At 43.9% G+C, this 17,162-nt stretch overlaps 1 protein-coding gene across 1 annotated transcript in view; it reads left to right on the top strand.

Moving 5' to 3' along the window:
- The first annotated feature begins 5,086 nt into the window (after nt 1-5,086).
- The window catches only part of arhgap21a (Rho GTPase activating protein 21a), a 106,847-nt gene continuing 94,771 nt past the window's right edge, over nt 5,087-17,162 (top strand). Inside the window, exons 1-2 of the mRNA XM_082545869.1 lie at nt 5,087-5,516; nt 6,205-6,460. Coding sequence (XP_082401995.1) covers nt 6,383-6,460 — 78 coding nt within the window. The 5' untranslated portion in view covers nt 5,087-5,516; nt 6,205-6,382. The remainder of the gene's footprint in view (nt 5,517-6,204; nt 6,461-17,162) is intronic.

Below are 17,162 nucleotides of genomic sequence, written 5' to 3'. Positions count from 1 at the left end.
CTTTTGCCACTCTGTCTGAGAATGATTGCAGTCAGTCTGAGTCATACCATAATCAATGGAGACACTTTGTCTCTCACCAGGCGAACTCTGTAATCACCTTCTGATTGAAACTGGTTGCCCAGAAGTTGAACGACCAACAAGCTCAACATCTGGGCAACGCGAGTACTTGTAATCGATGTCTGACGTCTGACATCAAAAATAAAATCGGGTAACCATCAATTTTTCCTACTCATGAGGCCTTTTACTTTAGTGTGATTGAGCCGCAAAGAATCACTGCATATTTATATTATGTATGTATGTTTACTGTCTGAGCTCCTGATTTCCGGAAAAAAGGCTTGCTCTACACTTGCCACATTAAAATATCTGCAGTCTAGAGGAACCTTCTCTACAAACAAACACACACACACACTCATAGTGAGGTTTAAGTCTAAAGGAGTCAATTGTGCGTATCGACAGACAGACCAGAGCACGCTTCACTGCATAGCAAGCACTCGGGGAGTGTTATCATGTGGCTAAGCGCTCTTGATTCTCAATCACCTGAAACTGCAAACAGCCGTCACATCACATAACAGGAATGCATGTATACACGGAGGTATCCTTCGAAAGATCTAAAAAGATTTCTTGAAATCGCATCTCAGCTAAAAGAAGATGAAATAATTAGTGTGTTTATGTTTACTCTTAGTCGGTGTCTTCATCACTTAATGCCGATAACTTGTGACTGCGTTCGCTGTTTCATGTAGAGGCCACCAAGATGTGAAGTGATTCTTGGCTTGAAAGAATATATTAAAAGGAAATTCATTTTTTTCTCATCGTCTCTCTGTAGTAATTCAAAAATCAAATGTGTGTTTTTCTCACATTTTAAAAACATGTTTCCAAGCCAAAGGTAATGATGCGTCTCCAGCTACAAGGCCTCTCCGCATTAAATGACCTGTTAAATGAGTTGCTATTTGGATAATATGAATGAGTGCAAACAAAGGAGTTCTGGGAGGTTTGGAGCACTCAGCTCCTGCATTAGAAAACACTCTCAGGTTTCACAGCACCTTAGCTATTATATTTAGGGGAACCCTGGATTTAGTCAGATTTCAGCTCTTGTTTGTGAATCTTGCAGAGGTGTGAGATAAGAAATAGGAAAAACTTACAAATAAATCACACAGCTGTCTGGTTTTGAGCTCTGTGCAGTCTGAGCTACAAATACCCCCATTGTACTGCTGTGTATCCTTATCATAAGACATCAGCACTTGGAGGTAGTTGTTAACTTATCCCAGCGCTAATGCCCTCCTGCGCTGCCCTGGGAACTCGCAGGCCATTGTCCTTCACCTCCATGCAGAGTTTGGTGAAAGGAGGAAGGGACAAAAAGCCTTGTAGGGTTCACATGCTGCAGCTTTGTAGCGCTTCGTCGAGGGAACAGAGGTTGGGGATGACCGCAGAAAGTAGGCTACAGGTAAACTGCGATCAGTACAAAAGGAACAAAATGGGAATTGTGCATTTGAATGGCCACACATCCCTGCATCTGACATATAAAGCCTGTAGTTAGAAACAGCCAGCTGGATAGATTTACATCTCACCAGCACAGCAGATGAGGCATATTTTTTTCCTGATGGCAATTATTTGGCTCTTCTACCATTAGAGGAGAGGTTGACATTTCATGTCTGTTAAATACACAGCCAGCAGTCTGTTAGACTAGCTCTGCATAGGGAATGGAAGAACACAAACATATGCTAATTTTGATGACAAATAAATAAGATACCAGAATTTAACTCACGAAAACCAGAGTACAAGCTTCTCTGTACCATTTTTAGCACATTTAAACACACAAAAAAGCATTTTATATAATAATAATAATAATAATATGTAGCCAATAATGCACAGCAGTAAGCATTATGTACATTTAAGCAGCTAAGTCATAAAAAAAACCCTGTACAGTTGTGATCACACACCTAACATGTTTCTTATTGTGGATGGTGTGTCTTGTGTTTTGGCAGACTTAGCTGGGTAGGGTATCTCTGCTAAAGCGTAATTTGTGGTCCTGTACCCCACAACCAATTTGTTGTTTATGAAATCAGACAGCAAGGAGAGGGGTTTCCACCCACCATTTCCACCCACTACCCAACATATGCTCACATGTAGTCCTCCAAAAACCCAAGTGCACATTGCCAAGTAGGCCAGAATAGGGAAGCGAGCGACACCAGACCTTCTTGACCCTCAAGAGTGTTTTTTCCACATTCGCTGTACACTGCCTCCATCAACAACAAAGCTCTCCTCGGGTAGATGGGCTGTACCTGGACTGCCAGCAGATTGCAAACACACAACCTCCCTAATGAGCAATAGATCCACTTTAGATAGCTACCCTGTGGACCTGGATAAGTGGCAGAACACGGATGAGCAGAAAATTGTAATTACGGCTAAAATTACAGGCTTTAAAGGTGTTTATTTCTGCTGTAAAGTTGGGTATTTTAACACAGGAGTCAATGGAGCCTGACTCACTTTTGAAACCAACGTCAAGTGGCCATTAGATGAATTGCAGTTTTTGGCTCTGCCACACTGTCTTCATTTTATCACACATCAGCTTTGGCTTAACAAAAAAACAAAAAAGAACAGAATTTTTGTGAAATACAATCATTGCACAACCTTTTGTTTCTGAGAGCTTGATTAGAAAAATATGTTTGAAACTTTAAATTTCACTAATTAACACAAAAACCTTGTTATTTCTTTATGCTTGCAGATTCAGCTTTAAAATAAATTATTATGTACTGGACTTTTTACTCTACCCATTTATTATATATATGCATAATATTAATTAACAGAATTTGGATCTTAATAAAATACTGCTTCACTTTTACTGACGTGTCTCAGTACACAAATAGAAAGAACATCCTCTCCGCTTCTGTATTCCACTCAGTGACTGGCTGTCCAGTGTGCTTGATAGATTGACTGCCGCTGACTTTCATCCAGTCATCAAACTGTGTGCCAGATCCACTTACACAACCTGGAGTAGGGAGTGATCCTCATCCTCTTAAACTCTCAAACTCTGCTACAGCTTAAAAAAATCCTTAATGAAGTTATATATGCCATGTCTGATGAATGTAAACCTTGCCCAAAGATTGTTTATGCCTCATGGGTTGTTGAGAACCTATTTTACATACACTCAGCATGCTGTGCTGGAAAGGCGTTTCCACCTGTCCTAATCCTAACGCTGCTGGGCTTTGAACTTGGGCTTCATGTGATGTACTAATCCAGCCAAGCATTTTGCTGCCACGAGAGAGCTGGTAATCTCCTCTCTGCTGAATGTCTGAGTCAGTCTGACTCTGCAGCGTTTGGCACGATGGAATCAGCAGTGAAAGTATTTTAAACAAAGTTTGAAACCCTGGAAAAATGCAGGGGAGATTTATCTGCTTCAGTGAGATATGAAAGAGGTTTCACCCACTCGAATACAGCAGCCTGCAGACTTTCTACAAGCTCTCAATGAGCTTTGTTCATTGATCTAAAATCCTCTGTCCTCACCATTCATAAAAACAGAACTGCGTGCACTCAATGTGTTGTGCACGTCAGAGTCTGCAGTGTTGAAGTAACTGAAGTGGAGGGAAAGCCCCACGTAAACAGAAACCAGTAAAACGTTTTATTTTTTATTTTATAGTTTTCTGGAGAATTTTTATGCACACGTGTGATTCATAGAGAAGCAGATTGTGGGTTGTTTGTGTGGGAAAATACTCCACCTCCAACTGAGTTTTGTCTCTGATGCAGAATAACACTTGATGTCAACTGCATTGAATAATGTGGCACGGGTTCAGTAAACAAATTAAATGAATATGAACCTCATGTTTACCATCACATAATGCAAGAGTCTCACTTGAATCATTTTAAAGTTCCCCATTGTCTGAATGAGGGTGCACCGGCTCTTTAGACAATAGAGATGCTCTCTGAAACCGGGGAAACCTCACCACAGTATGGGTGAAAAGAGTCCTATTGTCCTATCTTCTATTGTGCTGCTGGAGTAGCCTGCAAACAGAACACTGTCAGTCTTTGTCTTTGTCCGGATCAGCTGGGCATCCCTGTTTTTTCATGCTCTGCGGAGCCCCATGTGGCTGCCATGCCCTACATGTCACCGTAATAAAGTTAAGGACACTGCTGTTACAGTTGATAATGGAAAGGCAAATATGTTAGAAGCTCGGCATATGTGTAGCCCTCAAGCCTTTTTCCCCCCTCAGTATTTACAATGATGTTCTTGTGATTTCATTTGCTGTCTTTAAAAGGCTTAAATGGCTTATTGACACAGTATAGGAATAAAGTGCTGATTAGCAAATGACTAGCTGTTTATTCTGTGAGTGTATAGTTGTCCCTGTCATTGTCACGAATGCCGATCATTAGTCATCAGTATTGGAAGATGATTTAAAAAGGGGTGGGAGGGTAAGGAGTTCAGTACTTCGGTAATTTTCAGATAAGCAGATTGACAATACGTATAAAGCACTAAAGCAAAAATAAAGTGCTAAAGTACTTAAGATTAGGAAACCACTTGAGAAGCCCCTCTTTTATTTATTGATTCATTCATTTATTTAAATTTTCCATTACTGAATTTAAAAAGACAATCTCAGTCATGTAAAAACATGAAGCTGTATTTGAATATAAAAGTGGTAACATAGTAACAAGCCTGTTCAAACAAAGAGTAAAGCTTCTGTTCTCAAATTTATTTTGAGTTTAAATGAAAAAGTGTTATCAGAAAAACTACATCAGAAGATTTATAAGGAGTATGTATAGTACTTTGAAATTATTTTTCAGTGTGTACAACATGTTATGCTTTAATAAAAATTAACTGGAAAATTAATTAGAAAAAAAAATATATGGGTAAAAAATACATTTTGTTCATAGACTGGGGTAAGAAATACCGTACACACCGGAATACAAACTTAGTGTAACATAAAATACTATAGTAACAATGTAGCAAATAATAGTTTTCATCCAGTAACCAGAATGAACCAGCTTCTACCTTTTACTGAAATTGTTATGTAACAATGCTTTCCATTGGCCCGCTTTAAAATTCCAAATTTAAACTGATCACCTGATTGGGTTTCCACCAGCGGGAAGGCAAGGCCGAGGGGCGGAGCTTTGTGCTGGTCCGGAGATTCGTCAATCTATGTACAGATTGTCGCGCCGCCAACCGGGACCACATAGGAGTACACGTTACTTTTTTGTCTCTATTTGGAGAAATTTAACATCGAAGTGAAACACGCAAATGAGTGGAAATGAATGAGGTTTAATTTTCGTCGGGTCTCCCTGACGGAGAAATGTACACTGAAGGGCGTTTTCCGTATTTTTTCCAGTGTGTTTTTCCTAACAGGTAGTGAGCCTGAGCGCTCAGTCAGTGCAGCTCTGTAAGGAGACTGAATATCCCGCTTTGTAATCTCTTGACAGCCTTTTTAACCCATCTTTGGCTCGACGGAGGCTTGTCTACTCTCAACAGAAATATGGACTGTGTGTTTTTTTTGGATATTTTTGGGCGTTATTTTCTGAATTTGTAATAGGTATGGGTTTCTTCTTTTTCTCTTTTTTTCAATGTTCGCATTTATGGCAACAACCTGTCGTCCGCCTGGTTAGTATTTGGCAACAGGGAACCGTATTCATAGCCACAGGGGACGATTTTGTTGTTTAAAGTAGCCGAAAAATAACAAAAATGTTGCTTTTTCTGCAGCCTTTGTGTCATGTGTGAGAGAGAGTGAGCAGCGTATAGTATTATACACGGTGGCTGATGTATTGCCTTTACATCGCAGTGGCATACGTGGGGCTTGATGTGCACTTTCCTCCCCATGGAGTCACGAATAACGCTTTCATTTAACGCGCATATATTTGTGCAGATTATTATTTCAGGTGTGTCTTTAATTAAAAGCATTCGTTTAAAGAAAACAAACCCACTCCCCCTATGCACCTGCCACCGCTCACTTTTAGCTCTCCCTCAATTGAACTAGAGCTAGATTTTAGACAGGTGCTGACTGATTTCCCACTTTGGTATCTGTGTGCTACGATATCGCTGTCATATTTCTAATTCTGTAAGAATTTAAGGCGGTATAAAGTCTATTAGAGACGTGTTGTTTTCTATCAATAATGATGCAAGGATGTGGCGTTCAGTGGCTGTAGTAATTTTCTAAAGGCTTGCAAAAGTCTGCAAAAGCTTGACTTAGTTTAACTTTTTTTTTTATAATTATTTGTGCGTAGGTTTGAGCCATTGATGGACATGAAGAAGGAAGACGGTGTGGATTAGGATCTTCCCCTACCCATTTTTTCTTTTCTTTTTTCTTTCTTTCTATCTTTCTTTCTTTGGTTTAATCCCCCCTCCTCTCGTCCTAAATGTGGGCTCTAAAGGACTTCTTCCCCCTCTGCGGCTTGGAATGAAATGATGGCAGCACGTTGGAGTGATTCACCCCAGGACAATGAGGAGCGTAAACACAGAGCCATAACTCCATGTGGCAAGGTAGGACTAGCTGCAGGATGGTGGCAGTTGATCATATAACTGTTTATTGAGTGCATCAAAGTTCATTAAGGGCATTTTTTTTCCCCTTCCATATGGACCATCTGTTTTTGACACAATGTGAGTTCTGTGCTGTTGTGCAAGGTGCTTGCATGTGGACTCACTTGTCAGAACTCATCACCTAAAACCTCCAAAGTACCTAACATCATCAGCGCTGTCATATAGAGGTATCATCACTTGCACAAAACCTGGGGCAAAATTTCAGAAGAGGGCAAACAAGGGAGTGTGAGCGTAGCGCACAGCACATCTTTCAGTGTTCGGGTTGACAGGGTTCATCTTTTTTTCTTCACTCTTGCAACTGTTTAAGTGCACAAAGAGAGTTTTATACTTGCGGCACTAATCTTACTGGGTCCTTTGTGTGTCTGCATGCCAAACTCTGATAAATGGCACATTGTGGAGCTCATCCTTTTCCTCTTGTGCGCCAGAGCTTCAGCGGTTACATCATCATAATCATCATCTCGGACCAGCTAGGCTTGAAGCATGTCATAACAGCATTGGACTGGTGGCATGTTTTGGATTAATCCATCATCAGAAAATGGCAACAGTGCTCTCTCTCTCTCTCTGTTTGTGTGTGTGTGTGACTCTAATCCTCTTACTGTGTCAGTACTAGCTGTGGATGGAGGACATACATTTTTGGGAATGGAGTAACTCAGCATCCTAGCAGAGCTGGACTGTTTTTGCAGTGGTTGATGGGGTTAAAAAGGAGGTGCCTGCTAATGCTTTTGGTTTAAAGTGAATCTTAATGAGGCCATCAGGCTGGATTGTCAGCAAACATAGTTTATATGTTGTCTGTAAAAACAAACTGCCATGAGGCAAAACCTTTTCCTTGTGTCTCAGCGGTGAAGTTTTCCACTTGCCTGTTTCTGCAATCTAATAAATGCTTGCCACAACATCACTTAACTCTCCCACACTGCGGAAAACTCCAATCACCATATCCCAGCAAGCTCCCAGCTTCCTTTTTCACTGGAAGTCCGATACTTAGAGCTTTTAATCAGCTGAGAACCACAGCTGATACTCGTAACATGCTCAGGGACAGCCCACTGAATCTGCAGGTTGATACAATTGAAATCTGACTCTCCATCACACCTCTGCTTCGCTGCTGAAGCCGTGACTCACCCATGACTCACCCATGAGTCAGTGCCTGTGTTTAACCTGAATATTTGCAGCCCGGGGCCTGACATATGAGCGAGGCAGGTGTTTTTATCCACCTGATGCCTGCCGCAGACAAACGCCCAATTTTAAAGCTTGGCTGCTTATGAACTGCTGTCTCCTCCCAGGGGTCTAGTGAGAGTGCTCCCGCTCTTCCTTCTCCAGCTTCCCACCCCCACCTCCATCATCTTGGCTTGTTAATGAGGGAGAATTCAGGGGGTGGCTTCTCTAAACCTGCCCCCACCAAACCCCATCCTGCTACTGCCAAAGCAATGGCAGCAACTCTGTGATAATTTAGACACAGCTGCCCGGGTCATTAGGAGAAAAACACCCCACACTGTCTATCCGTCTTATTTGTGTTCTTTTCTTTAGTCGACCTACTGTCACGTTCAGGCTAGCAGGGCAGCTATAAGGCAGCTGAGGCCCTGAGTTGTTTACATCTCAAAGTTCCAGTAAAAATATATTGAAAAGCAAAAGACTACACTATCTGTGAATGTTGTTTTTTTTACTATGGAGTCAGAGTGTGTGTCCTAAATAACCTTTTGTTTCAAGAACAAAACACATCAAACCAAAAAGAATATAAGCAGGTTAGCTCTTGGTTGCAGCTCATGTGTGCATGCATTATTAAATAATACCATATTAGGTGCTTCTGTTATAATAATAATAATAATAATGGATTGGATTTATATTGCACTTTTCAAGGCACCCAAAGCGCTTTACAATGCCACTATGTCCTGTGGACAGACAAATGAAGCAGTTCTCCACCTGCTGTGGGTTCTGGTTAGACCCTCCAGTTTGTGGTGGATCTCTAGAGCAGAACAGGGACTACTGTTCAAAGACCATCTGTATCCATCTGTAGAGGGTGAGCCTCACAGTCAGCACATGAGCGTCTCTGGGCATTGACTTACTTTTGCTCCCAACCTCAATCGTCCACCATAACAAGTTTTTGGCACTACTGTGCTGACTTTTATTCGGACTCAGAGGTTGCTGTCTGGTTATCAACAACCGAACTTTCAAACTAAGAACGAAGGGGTTGTGCTCTAGACGATTAGTCATGGATGGCCTTGGTTTTCTGGGACACATGAGGCAAAAACGGGAAGAAAGGCTAAAATGGCTTTTTTTGGTCCACACGATGACTACTACTGGGAAAAACCTTTCTCTCTCCAAAGCCCTTAAATTTCAGTTTCATTGTTACTTTCGGTGAAGAAAGAATTTGGGTTTCCAAACTAAAGGAGAATGAGAAATTGTTTGTAAAGGATTGGAAACATGTATGAAACTCTCCAGCTCTCCATTGATTGCATCCCTTGTTGAGGAGGAGGAGACCAGTGATGGTGCTCTAAGCAGCGGTGATGCTCTCTTTCTTGGACTAAATATAGCCCTTACTAATTCTGTAAACCCCTGCGCTTTTTTTCTTCTTCCTCACCCGTCCACATGCTTGTCTTTCACCCGTCCTCTATTCCCGCGTGTTTTCTACGATGCTATATTTAACCCGTGGAAAGACGAATGCTGAGAGGGGAAAAATGGAGTCACTGTACTGGAATCGCTGCCTTTTTTCTCCCGAATGCAGTTAAAAGCAGCAAACACGTGAATGTTGGTCAGCACAAGTATCATTTTAGGGTTCAGGGAATGCGACACTGGTCAGTTTCTGTGGAAATTACAGAAAGAGTCAGGTTTTTTTTTTTCCAAACAGATACCCAGCTGGACACGTCTTCAGTGTCACCTCCCAACCCTAATATGATTTCATGAAAATGAAATATCTAGCTATGGAGTGCAAAGTCTCCAAAGGATCTAACCGTGTTTGGGCCATGATGTTTTATCAGTCAAAGCAGTGACAAAGGGATGTCGATTTGCATACATCTGAAAAACAAATGTGTCTTGTTGCAGTAGATCAGGCCACTTTTATGTTCTGCAAACAAGGCATTGACTTGGACATGACCTGGCTTCTGATTTAGCATGCACGCACACACACACACACACACACACACACACACACACACACACACACACACACACACACACACATAGAAGGTGTAATGGGAATAACCAGGAGCACGGTCTTTGAAGGGTTTTCCCATTTGAGAACGCCACTTCTCCCTCGCTCTGGTGATCAAACTGAAAGTGGAGTGCATGTGTGTATATTTTGGCATCTCTTATCGGAATCAAGCTTCCCAGCTATTTTTTTTTTCTCCTGGAAAAGACAAAAAAGGAAATCTGCATGCATGCTGCACTCAAATCAAGGTCACCCGGGATATGTGTGCATATGTGTGTTGGACCGCACCCGTATCTTTTCCTCTTGTGGAGGGGGTGACATTAACGCTCGGTAAGGCTTCTCCGCTCGGCCACACAGGCCGCAGTCACGCTGGACGCTATTTTTCCATTAGTTAGAAGCACAGACAGATGATTGATGGATGTGTAGGGGGGAAACAAATGGGTGGGAGCAGGAAGCGGGAAGATGAGAGTTTATCCAGTGGAAAAAAAAATACCCCCCTTTCCTCATCTTTTGTTTATTTATTTATTTATTTATTTTTTTGTTGTTGTTGCCAATTGGCTCAGTGTCGCAGCCTCTTCTGCCTGGATGCCCCCGCCCCTACGTAAGATTAAGGGAGGGCAGGGGGGTGGTAGGAGTTTGGGTGGTGGTGGTAGTGGGGGGGTTGCACATGTAGGCAGACAGGCAGAACAGAACCAGTCTAATGCTCAGTGAGCATGATACACTATCCATTACACATGCCCAAGGCACCTCCATCAACACTTGCCCCCTATCTGGCTCTCTTTGGCTCCGAGGCATGACATACACTGCTCAGATGTGTGCTCAGTTGATCTGCATAGCACATTTCTTAAGGCGGTATTCACGCTCCTCCTCCTTCATCCTGTCATATTCTACACCCTGCACGCTTCATGAACCACAGATTATGTAATGCACTGCACTGTGGCTGCTGGTAGATAATGAATATGTGGAACACATACATCGAAAAAGAGCAAACATTTCATATGACCTTTTCTTACATTTATTATTTATTTTGGAAGTGAAGCATATACTGTATAGCTGTTATTCATTAGCAGTGTCTGCGTAGGTTCTCAGTCATCCAGGTCATGGTAATCTAATGAGCTTAAAGTTTCTTGAAGATGTTTCACCTCTCATCTGAGAAACTTCTTCAGTTCAGCGCATTAGCAGTGTTTGTTTTTGAAAGGACCTTATGTAACAGGCTGTTATCAGAATACATATCGTAACCTGTGGTGTTAGTCTGGGTTCTGAGGTCTTGGCAGGAAACCACATTATTTCCTGTTAGCATCAGCAGTGGAAGTGAACAAGGGCACTCTGATGAAGGAATGATTTCATGAATGGATGGCAGCAAAGCCACTGGAAGCTGTTGGAGGTTTATTTAATATGGCCTTTAAAGTGTACAACACCAAACTGAACACAGCTTCTTGATCACAGTCTGGCAGTTGTTCACAGAAAAATAAGTGGAACTGGTGAGGTCAGCGTGAGTATATTTAATGTTGCACATACTGGAGCGCTCTCGGTCTGCTATAATGCTAACTGAGTGACACAAGACAAATAGGTGAGCTGTGCAAGTGCTGCTCTGCGTGCACATGGTGGGTGAGAGGAGAGACATGGAAGCATGTCAACTGAACAGGCAAATAAGTATGAAGTCATAATATTTGCCTGTTGTTTTCTATGTTTGTTTAAAGTTTCTTTATAGTTCTTTCGAGTTATTGTTGCAGGTGTTCAGGCCTGCCAGACTGTCGGGATGCATGCTGCTGGTAGGAACTCTTGACCACAGTTACTAAATGACAAGCTAACAGTTAATGCTAGAAAACCTCTGCGATTTAATACTCTAATTTACAGTTGGGGAATATGGGATGTTTTTTGTTTGTTGAAGCCTTAAATATAATTTTAATCAGAGCTAGGCCACACGGGAACCTTTTAGACCATGGGTCTTTGGTGGAAAAAAGTGGTCCCAGTGGGTTGTGGCATCCCCAGGAGAAGGAGCTGGGAATGACCTTTTGGCTGCTGGGGATGCCTTAGTCATGACTGATGAAAAGGTGGAGCACGAGCTGGGCTGGCGGATTGGTGTAATGTCATCAATAATAAAAGCATTGTACCAGACAGTTTTAGTCAAGAGAGGATTGAGCGGAACGTGTCTTTTTCGATTTTACCAGAGCAGAGAGTCTATGTTCCAGCCGTCACTTATGTTTGTGAGAGCTGAGTGATGACCGAAAGCATAAAGTTGCAAATACAAAGGTCGGAAGTTTGGCTAGCCTCTGCCTTAGAGACAGGGTGGGGAGGTCAGATAGAAGTCTCAGAGCGGAGCCCCTGCTCCTTCATGTTGAAAGGAGATAGTAAGGTGGTTAAGGCATCTGGTTTGGATGCCTCCTGGGCACCTCCTTTTGGAAGTTTTCCAGGCACGCCCAACTGGGAGGAGACCCTGGGGTAGACCCAGAACCTACTGAAGAGATTTTATTTATATATATAAACACCCAGCACGCCCCTGCGGGCGGTTTATCCTTCAAGCTCGGGTCCTCTACCAGAGGCCTGGGAGCTTGAGGGTCCTGCGCAGTATCTTAGCTGTTCCCAGGACTGCGCTCTTCTGGACAGAGATCTCCGATGTTGTTCCTGGGATCTGCTGGAGCCACTCGCCTAGCTTGGGAGTCACCGCACCTAGTGCTCCGATTACCACGGGGACCACCGTTACCTTCACCCTCCACATCCTCTCGAGCTCTTCTCTGAGCCCTTGGTATTTCTCCAGCTTCTCGTGTTCCTTCTTCCTGATATTGCTGTCATTCGGAACCGCTACATCGATCACTACGGCCATCTTCTTCTGTTTGTCTACCACCACTATGTCCGGTTGGTTAGCCACCACCATTTTGTCCGTCTGTATCTGGAAGTCCCACAGGATCTTAGCTCGGTCATTCTCCACCACCCTTGGGGGCATCTCCCATTTTGACCTCGGGACTTCCAGGTTATACTCGGCACAGATGTTCCTGTACACTATGCCGGCCACTTGGTTATGGCGTTCCATGTATGCCTTGCCTGCTAGCATCTTGCACCCTGCTGTTATGTGCTGGATTGTCTCTGGGGCATCTTTACACAGCCTGCACCTGGGGTCTTGCCTGGTGTGATAGACCCCAGCCTCTATGGATCTTGTGCTCAGAGCTTGTTCTTGTGCTGCCATGATTAGTGCCTCTGTGCTGTCTTTCAGTCCAGCTTTGTCCAGCCACTGGTAGGATTTCTGGATATCAGCCACCTCCTCTATCTGCCGGTGGTACATACCGTGCAGGGGCCTGTCCTTCCATGATGGTTCCTCGTCTCCCTCCTCTTTCTTGGGTTTCTGCTGCCTGAGGTATTCACTGAGCACTCGGTCAGTTGGGGCCATCTTCCCAATGTATTCTTGGATGTTCGTTGTCTCATCCTGGACTGTGGTGCTGACACTCACCAGTCCCCGGCCCCCTTCCTTCCGCTTAGCGTACAGCCTCAGGGTGCTGGATTTGGGGTGAAACCCTCCATGCATGGTAAGGAGCTTTCTTGTCTTTATGTCAGTGGCTTCTATCTCCTCCTTTGGCCAGCCTATTACCCCAGCAGGGTACCTGATCACGGGCAGGGCGTACGTGTTGATGGCCCGGATCTTGTTCTTACCATTCAGCTGACTCCTCAGGACTTGCCTGACCCTCTGCAGGTACTTGGTGGTTGCAGCTTTTCTAGCGGCCTCTTCATGGTTCCCATTCGCCTGCGGGATCCCCAAGTACTTGTAACTGTCCTCTATGTCTGCAATGTTGCCTTCTGGTAGTTCAATCCCCTCAGTTCTGACTACCTTCCCTCTCTTTGTTACCATCCGACTACACTTCTCCAGTCCGAACGACATTCCAATGTCATTGCTGTATAGCCTGGTAGTGTGGATCAGTGAATCGATGTCTCGTTCACTCTTGGCATACAGCTTGATGTCATCCATGTACAGGAGGTGGCTGACAACTGCTCCGTTCCGTAGTCGGTATCCGTAGCCAGTCTTGTTAATGATCTCACTGAGGGGGTTCAGGCCTATGCAGAACAGCAGTGGGGACAGAGCATCTCCTTGGTAGATCCCGCACTTGATGGTGACTTGTGCTATGGGCTTGGAGTTGGCCTCTAGTGTTGTACGCCACATCCCCATTGAGTTCCTGATGAAGGCTCTTAGGGTCCCATTGATCTTGTACAATTCTAGGCATTCCAGTATCCAGCTGTGGGGCACTGAGTCATAGGCCTTCTTGTAATCAATCCAGGCAGTGCACAGGTTGGTCAGTCTGGTCTTGCAGTCTCGGCTGATTGTTCTGTCTACCAGTAGCTGGTGTTTTGCGCCTCTGGTATTCTTGCCAATTCCTTTCTGTGTCCCGCTCATGTATTGACCCATGTGCCTGTTCATCTTAGCCGATATGATGCCTGACAGGAGCTTCCATGTAGTACTGAGGCAGGTTATTGGTCGGTAGTTGGAGGGGACCGGTCCCTTCTTGGGGTCCTTGGGGATCAGGACCGTCCGGCCTTCAGTTAGCCATTCCGGGTGTCTCTCGTTAACTAGCAGCTGGTTCATTTGTGCTGCCAGACGCTCGTGGAGTGCAGTCAGCTTCTTCAGCCAGTAGGCGTGAACCATGTCGGGCCCTGGTGCTGTCCAACTCTTCATACTGGAGACCCTTTCTTGGATATCTGCCACTGTGATGGTTACTGGACCCTGTTCAGCGAGGTCGCTGTGGTCAGCCCTCAGATCCTCTAGCCACTGAGCATTGCCGTTATGGGTTGCATCCTTCTCCCATATGCTCTTCCAGTATTGCTCCGTCTCCAGCCTTGGTGATGCTGTTCTCTTATTGTTCCCTTGCCACTGAGAGTACACCTTTGCTGGTTCTGTGGAGAACAGCTGGTTTATTCTCCTGCCTTCTATCTCTCTGGTGTACCTCCTCAAGCGGCTGGCCAAGGCTGTGAGTCTTTGCTTGGCAGTTTCCAAGGCCTCAGGTATGGACAGCTTGCTGTATTTCTTAGGCACCTTCTTTGTCGCACCTTTCTGCAACTCCGTTAGTTGGCTAACCTCCCTCCGTGCTACTTTGATCTTGCCCTCTAGCCTCCTTCTCCATGGAGGGTACTGCCCCTTGTCGCTGTTCAACTTGTAGCCAAGCATCTCACTGATCACTGTTGCCGTATTGTAGATCAGCTTGTTAGTGTCGGTAATCGTGGTTGTAGGTATTGCCCGTAGTGCTGCATTAACATCATCTAGCAGACCTTCTGAGGGAACTTCACGTAATCTTGGTAACCGGCTACGCGGGATCCAGGTTTCAAGCTTGGCCATGATCCTATTTTTCAGGTCAGTTCCTCTCGCACTCAACGATCCTTCTCCTATCGCACTTGGGGCTATGTACCCAATCTCGGGTGGGGGTGATGATATCTCCCCCCTGACCTGGCGTCCTGACTCCTCCTTGCCGTAGCATTTGTGTTGTACCTCGTCAATCTCTAGCTGTGAGAGCAGTCCCTTCTTTCGAATGTTGGAACACTGAGCTACTAGTTGTTTCGCCGTCATTGTGGATGTTGGGTATTGAAGAATCCATAGGTCCCTCATCCTATTCATGTAGCCCCTTCCGCCGGGGTTACTTGCGTAGTAGCATTCCAACAACGCCCTGTTTTCGTCCCTTGCCCACCGATGCCTTCTTGTTCCAGTAGCCCACTTTTCGTCAGGGTGCCCTGGTTCCTCAACACCTGACGCGGACCTTGTTGATCCGGGCGACGTCCGAGCCGGCATGCCTTCATATTTATCTGTCTCGCTCATGTCTGCGGTAGGCTTGCTTAGCATAGGGGGTCTAGCCTTAGGACCCTTACTGGATACAGACGCCCCAGGCAGGAATCGAACTTGCGATCCTCTGTTCCAAAGGCGTGTAGTCTAACCACTACGCTATCCAGCGTATATATATATAATCATTTGACCTGAGAACGCCTCAAGTTCCCCTGGTGGAACTGGAAAGTGTTGCTGATTGATCAGCTATTTGTTTTGACAAAAATGTAATAATAATCAATGAAACCATTTTGCACATTATACAAACAAACAATAGCAAATGTGTTTCTAAATTAGTCTTAAAACGTTAGGTTGAAAGAACAAGCAGTCTGAAGTCATTACACAGGGTAAAATCGGCTACATTTAGGCAGTGCTTTTCTAGACTTATTAATGTCTCACAGCACAAGTCATAATCAGATTATTCTGGTCACCATTGACGTCATGTTTATTTAACACAATAACTCAATAACTTTTGAAAGAGCTTAACAAAACAAATTGATTTGCAGCTGTTTTTTCTTGTTTGGCTTCTTGAAACTAAGGTTACCAAATGGCTTAATTTGTCGTAGCCTTCTTGTTCAATAACGACTTTCTTACTGTCATCTTGGTCCAAGCAGAACTAAACCTGAGCTAGCATGCTGCCGTCTGAGGTTTGAGTTTGAACACATAAAGTACAGTTTTTAAATATCACTCACATACACAAATTAATGATACATAGCGCAATGATTTTTTGGGGTGGGACCGTGGGAGGGTTTAGTTTCTTGACTAAAGGCACTTCCATGTACTTTCCTCTTAGCGGATCGCCTGCTCCACCTCCTTGGGATTTCTTTACCTGCATTTTCTGTTTAGCAGTTATAAAAATTAGCTATCTGGATGGATTTGGACTGAATAAAAATGCTAATTTTGATGTGTATTAACTCTTCTCCACTGATGTTAATAACCCACCTCATCCATCTGCTGTCTCAATAAGCCTCGTGTCCTTTTGTGACTTTCATGGCATTCTCTTCCTGATGGCCTCATCTATTTTCCGTCAGTGAACTGAGGTAACGTGGATATCTGTGGAACACACATGCGCTGTGTGTTGTTTTGAATGCGAGGTCGTGTGGCACTGCCTGCGTGAGAGCGCCACGAGATCCATAACTCACAATTGATTGGATTATATTGGCTTCATCGTGGGGGGAGGGCACATGCTTTTGCTCTTTACCGGACTATTCCTGGCGTGTGACGGGGGGAGTTTTGGAGCCACATGGTGCTGCATTATGTCACAGCGGTTTACTGTCTAGATGTTATTTAGACAGTTGTGTGTCAGTAATTCAGCATTTTATGCTTTAAATTATTCCAGCATGAGATAATTTGGACTAACGTGAGGTCTTTAATTTCCAGAAATCTAAAACAAATTCTGCTATTATAAGGAAAACTGAACTGATGCAAAGTCCTCTCTCACAAACTGCTTTCAGAATATTTTTCAGAAACATTTTGATGCCTTTTAAGAGGTAATTTCACTTTTTTGAAACATCGCCAAGGAATGACGCACTTTATTAGAATTGCCTGGCCTAGATTTAGATATTGTGGGAACAGTGAGTCCTCGTTGAAGATATTGGTCGAAGATTTGCTTGTATTAATCCCCCTGACTTCTTAAGCATTTTGTTGTGTTTTGTTTTAAATGTAAGATGTCAAAACATCGGCTTTGACGTCCTTAATCTCGCCAGGAAGTC

Source organism: Aulonocara stuartgranti (genome assembly GCF_965226115.1).
Source record: "Aulonocara stuartgranti genome assembly, chromosome: 9".
Classification (NCBI taxonomy): domain Eukaryota; kingdom Metazoa; phylum Chordata; class Actinopteri; order Cichliformes; family Cichlidae; genus Aulonocara; species Aulonocara stuartgranti.
This window is presented reverse-complemented; position numbering and strand designations above follow the sequence as displayed.